This window comes from Rutilus rutilus (assembly GCF_951802725.1).
Source record: "Rutilus rutilus genome assembly, chromosome: 5".
Taxonomy (NCBI): Eukaryota; Metazoa; Chordata; class Actinopteri; order Cypriniformes; family Leuciscidae; genus Rutilus; species Rutilus rutilus.
Window position 1 is genome coordinate 14,766,829 of NC_140213.1, and position 20,523 is coordinate 14,787,351.

The 20,523-nt window shown below is 39.3% G+C and overlaps 1 protein-coding gene across 8 annotated transcripts in view; it reads left to right on the forward strand.

The window, feature by feature from the left end:
• The window catches only part of def8 (differentially expressed in FDCP 8 homolog), a 115,448-nt gene that overhangs the window by 85,893 nt on the left and 9,032 nt on the right, over positions 1-20,523 (forward strand). For all 8 annotated transcript variants that reach the window (XR_014627474.1, XR_014627475.1, XR_014627476.1 and 5 more), the window contains 2 exons: positions 13,824-13,964; positions 15,682-15,791. Coding sequence is in view for 5 of the 8 variants with exons in the window: in XM_084409650.1 (XP_084265776.1) it covers positions 13,824-13,964; positions 15,682-15,791 (251 nt within the window). In the remaining 3 variants the exon portion in view is untranslated. The remainder of the gene's footprint in view (positions 1-13,823; positions 13,965-15,681; positions 15,792-20,523) is intronic.

Here is a 20,523-nt window from a genome sequence, read left to right on the forward strand (position 1 = left end):
CGTGGAATTTGATTGAATGGCAATATGTCGGGAGAAATGGAGTGGGTCAGAGACGATTTTTGACCACTTCATAAGTTGGTTTGTAGTATTTTGTTTTGTATAATTTGTATCTTAATTTGAATCAATGTTTTGTTAATCAATTATCTGAATTTTAATAAGTTAGAAGAAACAAACAACGCGTGGTGGAATGAAGTGCGTAACTAAACACAAGCCCACTACCATGCCTGATGAAAGGCTGAAACAAACTTGGATGTTTAAGTAATTTCGACTTGAATTACATAAAAAAAAAAAAAAAATGTTGCTTAACTTATTTTTATGAGTTAAAGCAATGTAAAAACATATGTTGTCATAACTTATTGATCATATAATTTTTTACAGTGTATCAAATCTATAGAAACGAATGCGAGTGGAGCAGGGGGTAACAGAGCTCTTTTCAACCTATTGTTTATTGTAAGGTGAATTCAACAAGGCATTCAGTCCTTTTAAGAAACAAAGGCTAAATAATTTGTTACAGTTGGTTTTTGTAATTTGAATAGATGACACGCTGTCAAGTCAAGTCACCTTCATTTATATAACGCTTTAAACAATATAGATTGTTTCAAAGCAGCTTTACAGTGATAATAGGAAATTAAAGTAACAGAGATTATTTTGGCTTTACAGCAGCTCTAGAATAATGTTATTGTCAAAGCTTCTGGACAATGTTATTATTCACTTCCGTTGCAAAGATCATTAGTTATTAAGTTAGTGGCCTCTTACGCGACACTGTTCTAACAGAAAACCCTTAATACGCTCGACCTGCTTATTCACACAACAACAGTGCCTGGTGGCTCGAGAACGCAAACCTTGAAATAGGTTCCAAGGTGCAGGCGTTGAATAATTTTGGGGAAAAAAAATTATCATCTCCGCGCAAACATCAAAAACGCTAACCTGTGAAAACACTGACGGCGTGCACATGTGTATTACGTGTTTAGTCTATAGGTGTCACGATCACAGACTCTCTAACCTCCCTCTCCAGCCATCAAAGGGCACCCTCGCCTGAATATTGACTTTTTCTCTACACACTACATTTCCCATCATGCATCTCCCTGGATTGATTACACCAGACACCTGCATTGCACTGATTAACCCTTTGATGCACAACATGGGTCTAAAAAGACTGAGTTTTCATTTTCTATATCTTTGCAAGAAATTTATTTAATCATTCAGTATTCCAGGTATTCCTCAATTAACTTGTTTTAGATCATTACAAATCAATATTTAAATTTTTCCTTTCTTACTTTTCGAATAAAAATGGTTTTTGTGTCACTACCCCTCTAATGCGCAACATGGGTCTAAAAAGACCCGTATTCATGTTTCTTTGCTGAATCTTTGAAATAAATGTATTTTATAATTTATTAATCCAGGTGTTCATTAAATATCTTGTTTTTGATTTTCAAAAATCATTATGTTTATTTTTCCTTTCTTACTTTATAAACAAACACGATTTTTGTATTTCTACATCCATTTTACACACATGGGTCAAAAATGACCCGTATAGGAACCTTTGATATGTATAAATATATTTACTGCAGAAAACTATTCATCTGCCACACATTTCACAATTCAACACGGCTGCTTTTGTATTTTTCATGCATGTAAGTTTTATTTAAAACACTTTTTTGTTACAGAAAAATATAGATATAGCCTTGTAGGCTAAGGTTACCTTGACCTTGAAAACCATTACTAGTGTGAAAGAGAAACATGTCCAATACCATTAGCTAGCTTGCGTCGACATTCTATTTTATCTAATGTTAGCTAGGTCAATAAAATAAAATTTGCAATAGAAAGTTATATATAAAAGTATATATTGTCGCTGTTGGGCAGAAACCTTGTACCGTTATTCATTTTTATTTGTGGTCATAAATCAATGCTATCGGTCACATAAGCCGGTGTGTGGTGGCGTTCTGGTGCACTATGGCTGCTGTCGCATCATCCAGGTGGATACTGCACATTGGTGGTGGTTGAGGAGATCCCCCTACAGTTGCACTACACTACAGTTCAATTTCAGTGTTATCGGTTAAGCATATATGCGTGTTATGTGTGACAAAGTGGCCAATAAACATATTTCAAGTGTTACAGTAAATGTGTTGATCTAAACAACTGTGACATTGGTTATTTTAACAAAAAGTTTTCTTTATTCTTTTGTTTTATCACGCTTGCATAGATGGGTCATTTTAGACCCATATGTGTAAACTTGATGTTTTAACACAAAACTTATAAAAAAATATTAAAATATGAATTTGTGATCATAAAATAAAATAAAAATTATATTCATAAATCATGAAATTAATAGATCATGAAATAGTAAATGCTCAAATAAAGTGATTTCAAAAGGTGAAACAAAAAAAAATGCCAAGCCATGCATGAAATAACATAGGAAATGAATACGGGTCTTTTTAGACCCATGTTGTGCATTAGAAGGGGTATCCATAGTGTGCGCATCAAAGGGTTAAACACACACCTGCACCTCATGTTTAAACACTCATTTAAGCCACACTCACACAACACTCTGAGCGAAGTCTTGTTTTGCTATTGTGAACATTTCTGAGCGTTTATTCCTGTGACTGCCTGATCGTTTTGTGACCCTACCCATTTTGGATATCTCCCTGTTTGCTGCCTGCCCTGATCTTCTGCCTGGTATTGTACTACGATTTAGCCCTGTCTTCACTGCTGTATCTGCTGGTTCTGACCCTTGCCTGTTTGACTACTCTGCTCAGTAAATTAAGCTGCAAATGGATCTCTCTGACTCTGATGCTTCACAACAATAGGTATGTGCATTTGAATATATATATGTGCGCAGGCGTGTAGTCTTTCTCTATAAATTGACCTCAACAAACTACCTGTCTGGCCTTAAAAATTCATAATACAGAATTTTCTTCTTCTTTTTTTTTTTTTACTTCTGCATGTCCATATGCGAACCGGAATTATTTTGACAACGTTTTATCTGTACAGAGGTAAAGGGAAGGGAGGGAGGTCTTTATGGAGTTTCCTTTGTGTCATTTTATTCAATCAAACATACTGTGTTTGAGAGTAAAACTAATTATTTTGTAATTAAAAAAAATAAAAGATTGCAAAAAAGTCTTCTTAAAGCTCAAAAATAAAGAAGTTGATAAAATTATTTGCAGTGCATGTAAATCTTTAAAAAAACGTTTTTTTTTTCTTTGTGCATTTCGAACACTTTTCATCACAAATTTTGCTCTTCTAAAGAGCTTTTTTGCGGTTCTAAATCTTTTGCTTGCGAGTTGAAAAGTTTTGCTTGTGAATGAAGCTGTGTCTCAGTGGGCGGTCTCTACCAACCAGGATGAAAGGCCCTTTTCTATTGGTCACCCTGGATCGAAGTGACAGTGTGTCACTTCGTTTTCCGCTGCTGTGTCTGAGAGAAGAGCGAGCGAACTTGTAACATGGCGAGCAACAGGTCCTTTACTGATTTAATATCATAAACTCAGTGGCAAGTGAACTGAATTATTCACTTGTTATGCTCTCCCATTTAAATACTTAATGTTGGCTAAACCAGTGAAGTTGGGCCAAAGGGTCGGGTTTTGGTAATCATGTCTGATCTGCCATAACTTCCGGATAATTTCATTAGACTACTCGGAACCGTGATTGTGCTAGCAGCAGAAGAGATGTTACATTTACTTTTAACAATATTAGGCTTAAAAATTATAATGATAATATAGGTACATAAAATACATAATATAAATATAAATTACTTCACACGTTTTCTTTCGTTAATGATATATAGATTAAATTGTTTTACATGCACTTATCTAGCAAGACAGGTTTTAGATATTTTTCCCAGCAGTTTTTAACTTTTTGCTGTTATGTAAGTGCATTTAAACTTTTTCATATTCATATTTAATCTTAAGTAGAGATTTAAACAATGCTGACTATCAGAAAAGAATCCGGCTGTTGCTTAGTGTGACTTGCTACTGTTAGCTGCTGGTTTATATGTCATGTGCACAATCTGTCTGTTAACAAAACTGCATGTCTCTAGAGCACCAAAAGTTAAATAGTGTACCTTTAGTAAAGAAATAACAGTGATTATAATTTGTAATCAATTATCTGAATTTTTATTTAGTCAAAAACTAAGTACACAGTTAAATATAAATGCTTCTGAATGCTATATATTTGTTGCATTATCTAATTTTGAAATGTTTGGAAATGTAAATTGATATTCCCTACTAACAATATTGATATATAAAAAATAACTGGCTTAAAATGGAGCGCAACTGGAAGAAAACAAAACTAGAGGTATTTCGCATTTCATGGAAAGAGAGCTCGATTGCATACAGAGAGGCCTTAAAAGCTGCTAGATCTGCTTATTTTTCAACCCTATTAGAAGAAAAGAAACAAAACCCTAGGTATTTATTTGAAACAGTGGCTAAACTAACGAAAAATAAAGCTTCAAGCCCAGAAGTTTCCAAGCAGCACAGCAGTAATGACTTTATGAACTTCTTCACTTATAAGATTGATAACATCAGGGAGAAAATTATAACTATGCAACCGTCTACTACAGTATCATATCAGGCAGTGCATTGAAGTCTCCCTAAGGAAAAATATGATTCATTCATTGCTATAGAAGAGGAAGAATTCGCTAAACTCGTTAAATCATCTAAATCGACAACATGTTAGACCCTATACCGACTGTGCTACTGAAAGAGATGCTTCCAGAGGTCATATATCCTCTTCTTAATATCATGAATTCATCTTTGTCATCAGGATACGTACCAAAATCTTAAGCTGGCTATGATTAAACCGCTTGTTAAAAAAACGCAACTTGAGTGTACAGAATTAGTCAATTACAGACCGATCTCGAATCTACCTTTTCTGTCAAAGATACTAGAAAAGGCAGTATCCTCATAACTATGATCCTTTTTAGAAAAAAAATATATCTGTGAAGATTTTCAGTCAGGATTTAGACCGTACCATAGTACTGAGACTGCTCTCATCAGAGTTACAAATGATTTGCTCTTCTCATCCGATCGTGGTTGTATCTCGCTATTGGTGTTACTCGATCTTAGTGCTGCATACACCTAGCATACACATAACACATTATAGGCTTCTATAATCAATGTTAGGCTGCATAGTTTAGGTCAGCTGGAACTGGGAACACTTCCTATAAATCCTGATGTACTCGTTACATCATAAGAAGAGTGGCATCTACGCTAATATTAGTCTCTCTGTTTATCCCGAGGTTTACCGCAGTCCGCCGGATCCAGGCTGTATCCAGATCTGATGAAGGACCTGCGCCTGGACGCGACGACAACGTAGTCCTGAAGTGTCAACTAGTCTCTCCCCTGTGAAGGCCTCCCTTTACCTCTCTACAGATAAAGTGTTGTCTGGATAATTCCGGTTTGCGTGGCTACGTGGAAGCACAAAAAATTCTGTATTATAAATTTTAAGGCCGGACAAGTAGTTTGTTGAGGGTTGGCTTGTAGGGAAGGACTACCTGCATGCATATATTCACATCTGCGCACATATATTCAAACGCGCATACCTATAGACTGAAATCGTAATACGCATGTGCACGCCATCAGCGTTCTCACGGGTTCGCGTTTTTGAAGTTTGCGCAGAGTTTTCTGTTAAAACGGTGTTGTGTTAGCGGCCCCTAAGTTAACAACTAATGATCGTTGCGACGGAAGTGAATCAATCAAAACTAACTTTAGATGGACAATAACTTTAGTCTAGAGCTGCTATAAAGCCAAAACAATCTCTGTTACTTCAATTTCCTGTTATCAATGTAAAGCCGCTTTGGAACAATCTGCATTGTTAAAAGCGCTATATAAATGAAGATGACTTGACTTGACTTAAAACCAATTTTTGTATAGGCTACTATTGGTGGCTCTGGCTGCTAGCTATGCTGTTGTGTTGGTTAATAAAATCTATTCTGCGGTAAAACTAACAGACTGGTTTAGCCAAGTATTTAAATGGGAAAGCATAAGAAGAGAATAATTCAGTTCACTTGTCACTGAGTTTGTGATTGTAACACAGTTCGTTATTGTGGGAAGGAGGCGGCGAACGTTCAAATACTTTAATTAATAAATAAACAAATACAAAACGAAAGTAAAGGCAGCAGTCCCTCATGGACGACTGCTGTCACACATAATAAAACAAAACGCAAAACTCCAGGCCTGTCCTCTCTGCATCTACACTGTCATCGCTCTTCCTCTTATGTTTCCGCTCCTCCGTGAGAGACATGAGACCGGTGCGTCACACAGGTGTCGCTCATCAGTAATCACGCCACCGGCCTCGTCCTGCTCGCCACAGTGATATTAAATCAGTCATCTGCACGGCAGCAGTGGGAATACGTAGGCTAGTGGGTGTGGTTAACCTGTCACTTCGATCCAGGGTGACCAATAGAAAAGTGTCTTCATTCGCAAGCAAAACTTTTCACCTGGCAAGCAGAACTTTTCAACTTGCAAGCAAAAGATTTAGACCCGCACGAGACAGCAGAAAAGATAGCAAAATTTGAGCATTTGTGATGAAAAGTGTTCAAAATGCACAAAGTAAAATAAAGGCTTTCAAAGATTTACATGCACTGCAAATAATTGTATCTTCTTCTTTATTTTTGAGCCTTAAGAAGACTTTTTTGCAATCTTTAAATTTTTTTAATTACAAAATAATTAGTTTTACTCTCAAATGCAGTATGTTTGATTGAATAAAAAAGACACAAATGAAACTCCATAGGTCTTCACAGGGGAAAGACTAGTTGACACTTAAGGACTGCGTTGTTGTCGCGTCCAGGCGCAGGCATATACAATATTATTATCTAGCCTACAATATAATATGAAGTGTCTTCCCTGAAACTTTTTATTTCATTACCTAAAAGAGAGAGACCCGGCATGCGTCAGCAAGGGAGTAAAAGATGAAACAACACATGTACCTTTCAAACGTTTTTATTTGTCACAAATATTAAACTAGAGGCTACATTTTGTGACCTAACTATGATGTTGGTTTGAGAAGCCACATGTTGTAGTAGTGCTGCCCACTAGGCTATTGTCTTATCACTCCTAATACTCCCATGCAGAGCTTAACTCATGTAGCCTATTAGAAAACTAATCTATCACTCACATGGTGCAGTTGTCTGCTACTCGAGAAACATGTGAAAATCTATAGTTATTGCGCCACTTGGCGTTCAAGAGCAGAAATGGATTTCCCGCCGCAACCGCGGTGGTATAACCTTGGCGGCAAAAAACACATTCTGGTTGAGTACCCTCAGTACATAGTGTTTATACACTGATCAGTCTCTGAGATCCTCAAACCAAGGACTATTAGTGGTTGTTTGTATGTGTTTATCTGTATACTATGTTATGTACAGCACATTGTCAACCGCTGTTGATGTAATTGTGCTCTATTAAATGACATTGATATTAATTTAGGTTACACTTTATTTTAAGGTGTCCTTGTATAGAGTAATTGAGGAGTAATAATAATTAACAACATAGGAGTTAGGGTTAAGCCTTGTTTATACTTTCGCCTGGATCCGCAGCGCGAGTCTCCGCAGACTGCGCGAGCACCTCCCCAAACGGACGAGGCGTTTATACTAGACGTGCTCGCTGTTTTACTATTCTGTGAAAAGATAGGGGGCAACTCAAGTAATTGTCCTCTTAACCATCAGGAATCAACGGTGAGAAGAAGGAAGGTTCACACGTGGCAATGTTTATTTTAGTACATCACCACCAATACCACACTACAAAAAGAATCGTGTAAAATCCAGTAAATCCTGAGATTATTACTTGTTTTTATATCCACATATTTTGTTCTAATGTCACATGTATGTAGGCTATACAACTAAATTAACGATCTCTTATGGGATCAGCAAAGTATTGCAGCCACGGATCAAAAAAGAATAAGTGTGAATCAAAAATTTAAAAACAAACGTAAAAATATATTGCACAAACTGAAAAAAATTATGCAAAATGATCAGAATAGCAAACAACGTGGTCACATATAATAAGCGTGAATCAAGAAATAACAAGCATGAATACAAACTTTAAACGCATTAAAAGTTATTTTGCCCAAAACTTAAACTTATGGTCATGCTTTCTTAAAAAGTATGTTTTCCTTGGTTTTATTACTCTGTACTTTGTGCTCTCTTGCATTTTCTGCTCATATTTTACTCTTTTGTACGCTTGTGCTGTTTTTCTCTTTTTTTCTTTCAATGTTCTGCGCTTGCTTTCACAAATGTTGCAGTTCAGATTTCATGTAAATTAGGGCGGGCTTAAGCAACACCATTGGTCCACTAGTTCTAGATTGACAGCTCCTCCTCTAGCCAATCAATCGAAGAGGGGAGTCGACGTCACACCAATGCGACTCATGGCTACTGATGCTTACTTATACAGGGGAAGACGACCATCAACTCAGCTGGCAAAAATCTTTCCGTGGCAGGACACCTTTAAACTGTCGGTAATGTCGGTCCTGGGTGCAGAGTTTAGCTCCTCCAACCCTAATCAAACACACCTGAACCAGCTAATCATCGTCTTTAGGATAATTAATACTACAGACAGGTGAGGTTTTTATCTGAGTTGGCACTCCAGAAACAACGTTACCTATCCCTGATGGAGATGTTAGTTACTGTATTCAAATTTTAAGCTATATTTAAAACATTAATTCTAAAGTAATATGCAATTATGTAGCTATGTAAATAAACACAATAAGTATGTAATAAATCACTGTATATTAAATCCAACTTGTTTCTGTATATCTTCTCTGTAACACAATCATTTTCAATAATCTTTTGTCAAATTTTGCGTAGTTAATAAAAAAGGTAGGCAATGCGTAGCGGTGACAGGTCAAAGTCCTAAAGTCTTCAGACAATGGCCGTTTTTAACTTAGTTTTTGCAAAGAATTGTAGCGTTTCATAACTTCAGGATGTTTCACTTACAGCAGCCTTAGCATATTGACATCATGAGCCAAGTAATATTGTTTAACACCAATTCAGGGTTCTCAAGTTTTATCAAAAGCTTGGAGTGAGATCACATGCGGTTAGGGGAGGAGCCCTAATGGAGCCCCGCCCCCGCCCCCCAATTTTACCCATTGTTCACAATTAACCAGCACAAATTGAAATTATAACAATTGGTAAATCTGATAAATGTCAGAGCAATTCATCACATCAAATATACTCTTTAATGTTATATTTCAAAATTACAAAAATATAACAAATTGCTCTAAACAGTTTGGAAAAACAAATCTTTTTGAATTTTGAATGTGTCTAGTCGAAATGGTATAACGATTTATTGTGTGGTGGGACATTGTGAACAAATGACATATTAGAGTATTAAGGTGTGTGTGTGTGTGTGTGTGTGTGTACACAAGAGTACACACTCCAGCTTATGTAATGTGTTTTGTGTTGTAAGTGTTTGTTGCACATTTTGATGCCTTGATAACACAGGGGTAGGGGGCTCCCACTTGAAGCACTGTGGCTCGATGCCAGACATTTAAATTAAAATATTACCCAGAGCACTCTGCTTTAATACATGTAGCCTTAATGTAACTAGAAAGACTATTACTACAGTATAATATCTAAAATTATATAATATTTAAAATAAAATGAAGAAATACATCTTCATTCCTTCCCATACCCACTAACATTTCCCTTAGTTTCAGATATCGTAAGCTAGCCAAACTGAGCCAAAGCTTCTGGCCTGGTTGCAAAGTAGTTGTAGAGTTTTTGACTGCATCAATAATAATGTATACGATGGGCTATATATTAAATGTTCTAGCCTAAAAATGTTAGACGAGCTTTCTTCCAACTTACCTTCTCCATCACGACGTGTGTTCGCGCGATGTTGTTGGTCACCTAGTAACGAACGTACGGTGGCCGAGAATGTTCCGTCGACTTTCGTGTGTTCGCGCATCTATGTTGCCTAGTAACAAACGCAATCTGGCCGTGATACGTGCTGGCGGCAGGAAACTTCACTTTGTGTGCCTGCGCCTCGTATACAACGTAATATATAAAGCTTGCAGGACAACTTGGTTGGCATTGCCTTTTCAGCGTGAGAAATACACGGTGTGGCGTGTGAGCGTGTGAACTGGTTGAATTGCGTGTGTCTCACGGCCAATGCGTGAGACTTGAGAACCCTGCCAATTACCAGTGTGCACATTAACATTCTCATGTATCTCAAAAAAGATGAATTTAATTATTTATGTCCAGAGTTCAGATAGCTTTACTGCTTGAAAGTCTTTGTAAAGTTAAATTAAACTGTCGTCTTCCCCTGTATAAGTAAGCATCAGTAGCCACGAGTCGCATTGGTGTGACGTCAACTCCCCTCTTCGATTGATTGGCTAGAGGAGTAGCTGTCAATCTAGAACTAGTGGACCAATGCTGACACTTAAGCCGCCCTAATTTACATGAAACTCGAACTGCAACATTTGGGAAAGCAAGCGCAGAACATAGAAAGAAGAACGACGAGAAAAACAGCACAAGCAGCACGTACAAAAGAGTAAAATATGAGCAGAAAATGCAAGAGAGCACAAAGTACAGAGTAATAAAACCAAGGAAAACATACTTTTTAAGAAAGCATGACCATAAGTTTAAGTTTTGTGCAAAATAACTTTTAATGCGTTTAAAGTTTTTATTCATGCTTGTTATTTCTTGATTCACGCTTATTATATTTTGATCCGTAACCACGTTGTTTGCTAATCTGATCATTTTGCATTATTTTTTTCAGTTTGTGCAATATATTTTTACATGTTTTAAAATTTTTGATTCACACTTATTATTTTTTGATCCGTGGCTGCAATACTTTAGACGGGATATTGATCCCATAATCTCTTAAATATTTTCTAATTTCACTAAACATTTCATTACGTTTCGTGGACATTTTATAAAACATGGACCTTTATTTTTATTAAAATGGCTTACGTCTGCTGTAGGCTCATTTTGTAAATGTAAGCAACTAATTTAAGATGCACAAACTGGGTGCCGGTGCGGTGAGACGTACGTGCTCAGCCAGATTCGTCTCGAAGTCGTGCATCTTCGGATGTGGAGCCACGTGCGTTGTTACAAAAAAAACGTACACACCGCAATGAGGTCATTTTTGCCGTACGCACCTTCGTGCTTGTGCGGACCCGGCGAGTTAAAAAGACCACACCAGGTCTCGCGCTCTCTATTCAACAGCTGGCAGCCTCCTTCAAGGCAGGCGAGTGCTCACCCCTGAAAAAGTTTCAGAAACATCTTGGTCTCATGGCAGCTGCATCGTCAGTACTCCGTATGGGACTACTGCGCATGCGCCCACTGCAGCACTGGCTCAAATGCCGTGTGCCAGCCCATGCATGGTGGTCAGGCAGCCTGCGCATCATGGTGAATCACGGTTGTCTACGGACCCTGATTACCTGGCGGGCTCAGAACTGGTACCACGAGGGCGTGACCATGGGGGTGAATTCCGCATGGAAAGTGGTTTTCACAGACGCCTCCAACCGAGGTTGGGGAACGCTGCACGAGGGCAGGCCTGTCTCCGGCCTCTGGTCGAGCACGGAGCAGAGCTTACATATCAACTGTCTGGAAATGAAAGCAGTTTGTTTGGCCCTCAAAGCATTTCTGCCAAACCTCAGGGGACACCAGGTCTTAGTTCTAACGGACAACACGTCAGTGGTGTCATATATAAACCGCCAGGGCGGTGTCAGGTCAGGCAGCCTGTACGCCCTGGCGAGAGACCTCCTTATTTGGGCGCAAGCCAATCTGAGCTCTCTGAGAGCAACGCATATCCCTGGCATTCGGAATACGGGTACGGATATGCTGTCACGGGGCAACACTCCCCAAGGCGAGTGGTCCCTGAACCCTCAGACAGTGCGTCTGATATGGAGTGTGTTTGACCAGGCCAAAGTCGACCTTTTCGCCTCGAAAGACAACACTCACTGCGCAGTGTTCTTTTTGAAGAACAGGGATGCGCTGGCCCACCCCTGGCCCAACCGTCCCCTTTATGCTTTTCCCCCTGTGTCAATGATCCCCCAGGTCATCAAACAGGTCAGGGAGAATGGATGTCCAGTCCTCCTAATGGCTCCCCTCTGGGAATCCAGACCATGGTTCCCAGAGCTGGTTCAGATGACGGAAGGAGTCCCCTGGCCGGTCCCGCTGTGGAGAAATCTCCTCATGCGGGCGAACGGGATGATATGGCATCCACAACCCGACTTATGGGCCCTCCATGTGTGGCCCCTCAACGGGTACCCGGGGACCTCCCTGAGAAGGTCCTGAACACAATCACTGAGGCTAGGGCCCCGTCTATTAGGCGCCTCTATGCTCTGAAGTGGTCAGTGTTCTCCAACTGGTGCTCGGACAAACACTTCGAACCCGAGCCATGCGAGGTATCGGTCGTACTCTACTTCCTTCAAGAGCTGTTGGACGCGGGCCGCTCCCCGTCCACACTCAAAGTGTATGTGGCAGCCATTGCAGCTCATCATGCTCCGGTGGCTGGCCAATCGCTAGGAAGAAACGACTTGGTCTTACGGTTTCTTAAGGGAGCCAGGAGGATGAACCCCTCCAGGCCTCCGTCCGTGCCGTCGTGGGACCTCTCCACGGTCCTTGGGGCCCTGAAGGGACCACCTTTTGAACCGCTCCAGTCGGTTGATCTCAAGCTACTCTCACTAAAGTCTGCTCTCCTGCTGGCACTGGCTTCTATCAAGCGAGTGGGGGATCTGCAGGCGCTCTCTGTGAGCCCCTCTTGTTTGGAGTTGGTGACTCCAAAGTCACCCTCAGACCCAAGCATGGCTATGTACCCAAAGTGCTCTCAACACCGAGAGTAAACATTTCATTGGCGTTCTGTTCTGACATGATGCACTTTTTCTGAGCGTGTACGGACAAAATTTTGCTGTTTTCATGAATACAAAAGTTGGGTGACCCTCCCCCTAGACCAAAAGAAGTTGGATGACCCTCCCCTCAACAAAGAATAAAAAGACATGACCCTCCCCTATTTTCCTCCGATGGTCCATTCCATAAATACCGAACGGTCCCTAAAATGAATAGTTTCACATCTGTTTTTTTGTAATCTTGCATATGAATTATTTGAAATGTTGAACCTTAAATAACTTATCATTAATTATGACCGCCGCTAGCGTAGCTAGCGAAAGTGGAACCGAGGATGAAAATTTTTTTATGGTATGTTGGTCTTAAGGGCCCACATCAACCTAGCCCATAATCACTCATTTGTGATTTGCGCCCCTCCCATAAAAAATGAAAATGCAATATTATTCTGCTTTAATCGCCCCTATCTTCAGTGGAGATGTTCAGAACTGCACCATATTTCATGTGTATGATTAACTTGACATCCTCTGGGGGTATGCTAAGTTTCGTAGAATTTCATCCATGGGGGGGTATAAAATAAATTCATTTATGTGCACATTTAGTGACTGTACACTCATCGGCCTGTAGATGGTGCTGTTGAGCGAAGGGTTGCTGATTTAGGATGATACTGTCACACACACACATGCAGGAATACAAACAAACGCAAGCATGCACACACACTGACATCCACACGCACAGACACACACCCATACACACACATACAAATCCACATGCACAGACACACACACACAAACACACATGCGCACACACAAACACACACACATACACACACACACAGACAGACATGCACATACTACTACTTTTTTTAGGTATATACATAAAGACGCAATACAGCCAAATTGCTCCACGTTATTTATTTTTGTGGAAAGCCAGTGCAGGCCTGAGCGGCGGTCATATTTTGTACCGCCATGCGGTACATCTAGTTAGCAATAGGGTAAAGATGGTGGAATTTTAAATAACTGATGGTATAACTGTTATGTCACAGCTTCAAGACCGTCAGCACTTTGTGGAGAATGATGACATGTACAGCCTACAGGACCTGATTGACACCTCCAGTGGGCATCTCAGTTGCTCCCTCACTGAAATTCACACAACTTTTGCCAAACATATTAAACTGGACTGTGAGGTAAGTTTGTGGGTGATGCTCTGAACATAGAAGCATAGACAATGAAGAAAAAAAGCTAACAAAGTTTATTCAAAGTCTTTAAAGGGGTCAGATCATTTTGTTCCAGTTATAATGTAGCTTTGGCTTACTTAGTTGGGGACATTTAATATTAAACAATATTATTGATCTACCTTACTTAAGGTGCACTATGACACCATTTTCTTCTAGAAACAAACTTTGTTGTATTATTTTCATGCTATCACTGTGAAGCTGCTTTTAAACAATCTGTATTGTATAAAGCGCTATATAAATAAAGGTGACTTGACATGACTTGATAATATTAGTCAAGGTTTCTCACACCATATCTTGTTACCAACCTCTGTGAACTGTTAAATTAAACAGACTGTAAAACTTTAACGGTTTAGTTAACCCAAAAATTTAAATTCTGTCACGTCACCATGTACTCACACTCATGTTGTTCCAAACCTGACTTTCTGTCTTTTGCTAGACACAAAAAAGTATATTTTGAAAAATGTGTTCTTTTTATTGTTTTTCCCCCCTCTTTCCCAGTGAGGGTCCAGTGTTGTTTGGACACTACTGACTTTAATTTTTTTTTTTTGTGTGTGTGTGTGTTCTACACACACAAAAAAAAAAAAAACGGATTTGAAACAACATGAGGCTAAATTATGACAGAATCATTTCTTTAAGACTTCGGTGTATTGTAAATACCATCTTCATGTGTGAAGTTCTTTGCTGCGCTCACACACAGACTGTGGGTATGCTGTTGAGTTCAGCATAATTTATATAATATAGGCCTGGTTTCACAGACAGGGCTTAGATTAAGCCAGGATTAGGCCTTAGTTCAATTAGGACATTTAAGTAGATTTTATAAAGGTGCCTTAGAAAAAAAACATTACTGGTGTGCATCTTGAGACAAAACAATGGCACTGACATATTTTGGGCCCTATCTTACACCCGGCGCAATGCAGCGACAATCTGGACGATCACTTTTACCTCGCGCACGAGCAGCTCCGTTTGGGCTCTGGAGTCGCGTTCGGTCTTTCCACTATCAAATTCCGTCATGTAAATAGCGAATCTGCCATGGCGCGAACGCAACTGACATTTAAAGGGAATGGGAGATGAGACTCTGATTGGTTTAACACACGTAAATCCCAAAACACACCCATTACTCATTATGAGAATAGGGACAACACTTAGACCATGTGCCTGGCGCGCCGACCATTTTTACCGTTGTTAAACTAGCAAAAGTGGATTCGGACACGGCCTAAGTGAACTTGCGCCCTGCGCTTAAGACCATGCGCTTAGATCGTTAAAATAGGGCCCTTTAAGTTAGAACAGCTCAAAAATGCAGTTTAGTCTGGGACTAGGCTTAAGCCTTCTCTGTGAAACTGGGGGATAACCTGGGTGGATGAAGTACACAAATCCTGACCTGATTCATCAAAATCAAATAGAACACATTTTTACAGTGAAAAACTAAATCTTGTTCATATTTTGTTCAGTTCATTTCATGGCTAGAAATTGTTTGTTTTCTGTGCTCTGTAAAACAATCTACCCCAGCAATTTCAGTTAATTCTGAATTAAATGTCTCAAAAGTTGAAAGAAAAATGTTATCATGGTATGACCCCTTGAAAGTGAGCAGCTTCTGAAGTGAAATCAATTCTGCTTTGTCACTATGCCAGCATCTCTGTCTGAACTCTCTCTTTTTTTATACCATCAGAAATGCCAGGCCAAAGGCTTCATGTGTGAATTGTGCAAAGAGGGTGACATTCTCTTCCCATTCGACAGCCACACCTCCATCTGTAACGACTGCTTCGCTGTTTTCCACAGGTTTGCTTTTGAACACATCAGATACAGTACATCTCCAATTACCACATTCCATATGCACTGTTATAGGGCCTGGAAAGGCATAGATTTGGTTCGCTAATCATATTAACTCTAGGGAACTTGATTATATATTCTTGGCCACAAGATATTATTTTGAGGCCATAAAGATTAATTTAGTCAAAATAACATTCATACCTCGTGACCATGCAGTGTGAAGTCATGACCGTGAGATCCTATGATGAGGGAACCATATCCTTTTCTCATGGCCATGAGTTTAATAAGTAAAACAGACCTGTATGACTACAGCAATGTGTGATAATCAGAAAGAAGAAGAAGTAATTTATTTTAAATTAGAAATTACATATTAGCTGTGTCCCAATGTGAAGGCTGCATCCTCCGAAGGCCGTATTTGAAGGCCGATTGCGTCACAGCGGCGCGACGAAGGACGTCCCAATTCAAAGGCTGCACACTTCGGAGGTCGCATTTGAAGGCCGATTGCGTCACCGCGGCTCGATGAAGGCTGTCCCAATTCAATTCTGCATCCTCCGAAGTCCGTATTCGAAGGCCGGTTGCGTCATCGCTGCGCGACGAAGGCTAAAGCGACGCCAAATGCACCCTTCGTTTCCCCGTGAAAGGAAGGATACATAAATGGACACTTAGCGGACTATTCTACCCCATAAGTCATCGCGCGCCGGTGACGACAGCTTTTTTTTTTTTTTTTTTTTTATGACGGCCGAGAGTTCGGTGGCAGACGGCAAATTCACATTTAAATGTAAGTATTATGTTTTCATTTACTCAAATACCTAGTGAAACCTGAGTTAAAAGCCACAAGTTTTTCTTTCTTATAAACTTCATCTTAACTCCTTCGTCACCATACGTGGCTTCATTTGTCAGGTGGTCTGAGGCAAAACTTGTGCTAATGTTAGTTTAATAATTGTTTCAGGGAGCAAGGAGCAGACAGCCCAATTTATTAAATTGCAATTAAAATAATAAATCAACTAAATAAATTAAATTAAAATGTATTGTAATATTTGCACTAGTCTGTCTAACTTGTGTAAATAAGAAATATCACCCTATAAAGCCCACAAACCTAAGAAAAGCAGTAGATAAGGCAATGGCGTTTCACTTTTATGTGTTTTTGTAGTGCTGTCATGCAAGCTATGTCTACAAAGGTTTTAACCAAATTTGAGTATTCATAAATATGATTTCTGAATATGATTTTAAAAATACAAAGTAAGAAAGTTGAGATCACATCTTTGCTGAAATGTATTGTGCTGTTGTTGTTAACAAGCCATGGTTAATTTGCTCTGCCTTAGGATTGCACGTGTCCTGGGACAGGTGAGGGTGTGAGTGGGAACCCACTGCTGAAACTTGGCCCTGGTTTGTCCTCATGGATGAGGTGTTGGGACAGAGGCATTACACCAACCCCCTGTCCTCATTGCCTCAATCCCTGAGGACAGACCAGGGCCGAGTTCAGCAGTGTGTGACCAAGAAGAGGAGGAGCCAGGGGCAGCACCAGCATCAGCATCAGGAGAGAAGGGAGAGAATGGACAGGCTGTTTTCTCTTCTTGAAAGAATGATTGAGAAATATATATATATATATATATATACAGTATATATTCTTGTTTAACTTTTTTTCACTTATATTTTTTAAAAGAAAAAAAAAATTTCTGTACATTTATTTATTTTTATGCAACTTTAAATGTGTAAATAAAAGAGAATTCATTGCTCTGGACATTGTTTATTTTTGTAATGACAGTCATAATTTCTGCATGAAACAAATTCTTCTATACCTTTTTTTTCCCCAACTATTTACAACATACGTTAAACATCTCAAAATCAACATAAACATTTAAATTTACAGTAGCCTACATAAAATAAGAAAAAATGATGTAGACTTTTATTCAGCTGAGTGGGAGACCCTGGTGTGCTGCTGGACCGGGATGGGCTCAACATTAAAGACCCTGGTAAGGCCTCCTGCTGGTAGGACATCATCTGGGATGGTCTCCAGAGTGTTTGACTGCATATTTTCACTATCCACTAAGTTGTCTACCAACAGGTTTGCAGGGCTAACTCATGGAATAAATATTAAGATACTTTATTACACTAAAGTACTTTTAATAACCACTAATACCACATTGGGGGAAACTACTAGTCATATATTTCAAACCTTAGTTAAGCTAAATTATCTTTCATACTCTAATGTACTTAAGGCATCAAGAGTAAAAGTAAAGGAATTCTGCAGGAAAAAAACCTTGTCAGGGTTTTTATGATGGTTCTGCTTTTATATTACTGCATATGTTGCATTTTACTTTGAATATTTTCAAGGTTGATACATTTAAACTATATACTTTTGTGTAGTTTAATGTAAAACAATGCATCATATTGTAAAATAACAATTTTGTAGTGTTGCTGTCCTGTGTGGGAAAATTACTTCGAGTAGCCTTAACAAAGTATGTAGTAACTTACATATCACCACTGGTTATTTTGAAAATTAAAGTAACAAAATGTAGGCTTATTGTCACAAAATTAACAAATTGTTGCTAACTACAGCTCCGTCCCATTTCAAAGGGCGCATCTGAAGCGCTCGGACCGGTCTAGCCTACGGACGATTGTTCTTGTCGCCTAGCAACAGTGACTGACAGCTGTCGATGAAGAGCGGGAGTAACATTCGCACTGGACTTTTTATATTCAACTGGGTTTTATATTCAAATAGGGTTGAAAACCTGTGTAAATATATTTACCATGGTTTATTTATGTGCATAATAAAAATAATACACTAGCCTACAAAATCACATCAGAGTAAGATTTGAATCTTCGGCTAAGCCGAAAGTACATGGCCTGAAACATCCGTACCATGTCCTCCAGTAAAATATAAAACATAAAAATGACAATAGCCAATTCTGGCTCCATAGCTGTTTACTCAATTATATAAAATGAATTATCAGGATAGCAGCATACTCTCGCACCGTTGCTTGGCGCCTGGAGCGGTAATCGGGAACACCTGGCTGCAATTATGAAATCCTACGAAGGCTACATGTTGCATCATTTGAAGTCCGCGGCCTTCGAAGGATGCAGCCTTTACATTGGGACACAGCTATTGTGATAGGTCAGAAGGCATCGAAGTTCATTCTTTAAGTGACAGTTCACCCAAAAGTGAAAATGCTTTTAAGTTCAAGTCACCTTTAGACTTTATAGAACACTTTTTACAATACAGATTGTTTCAAAGCAGCTTTACAGTGATAAAATGACATCATCATTTACATAATTTACTCACCTTTGTGTCGTGTACTCTCCCTGTATAGTTTTTTCTCTGAGAAACAAAAGTGTGAAGAGAGTGAGCCAAACTGTCCCTTCCCAGGCACCATAAACTGCTACTTTACACTTAATGTTATGCTTTTTAATTTTACAGTGTTGACTGTAAATCTCAATAAGAGGGTGATAGAGTCCTACAAATGTCTGTGCCTTTCCATAGCTTATCCCCTAAAGCTTTGAAGTCTGTGACCCTGCTGCTGGAGAGCTACTATCCTGCAGAGTTTAGCTCCAACCCCAATCAAACACACCTGAAACATCGGGCTACGTTCACACTGCAGGCTGAAACGACCCAATTCCGATTTTTTTGCCCCTATGCGACCTGTATCTGATCTTTTCATGACAGTCTGAACGACACAGATCCGATCTTTTCAAATGCGACCCAGGCCACTTGGGCCCCGTTTACACTGCCAGTGAAATGTGACCCAATTCCGATTTTTTGCTCACATGTGACACAGATCGGATGTGTTCTATGACAGTGTAAACAGGAAAAAAACGCATGCATTCGGATATTTCCAGATCGGTTTCAGGCCTCATTCATATGTGGAAATAAATCGGATATGTGCCAATGCGACTGTCATGTAAACAGGCAGATCGGATTTTCTGAGGCATTAGGCAACGTCTCCGCGGTTTAATGACGAGAGAAACCCCGACGCACATCTACAAAGGGACGGATGGCCCGACGAAACGTTGTGTCATTGTAGGAGAGGAATGTGGAGAGGGGCACGGGAAGTGTTTTCACATGATTGTAAATTTAACGAAAATTTTTGTTCATTTACATTTATTCATTTTAAGCAATTAATAATTTATTTGTAATAAACACTTTAAGTGGGCTATTTAAATTTAAAAAGTGCTAGGACTATTTACATGTTCAATTATATTTTTAAAACATGCGCGCAGATTGTGATGTAATATTGTGTGTGCATAGAAAGAATTTGTCCGCAGCCGCTCAAAAAAGAAAAAGAAAATTGTCCATAGCTGCTCTACTCCTGAGCGCAACTCCACTGTCAGTGTTGTGTAAGTAAAGGCTCTAGACAGTTTTTTTGTGTTAATTTCTATTTCTTGTCGCTGTGCAGGCTCTTTATTGTATAACAGTGAACAGCCCTTAATTTATGTGCCGTAGATCGGTCCGTTGCATTACGAATGAAAGCAGTATCAGTAATCTCAAATATGTGATGTGCAGTCAAGTTCGGGTGTGTGTATGTTGTTTTAACGAGTGTTCTCACCGATACGCTTGTGATTCGTGGATAACGAGTTTTATAGACATTGTTTCTTATTCAAAAGTGGTGTTTGGCAACTTTGCATATCGCAGAGCATGAAACATATTTTGTGTTCGTCCATTTGTGCAAGAGAATTTAACCCTTTAAGCATGCGCGATATGTTTCAGATATAGGCTACTAGCCATGGCAAGTGTAAACATATG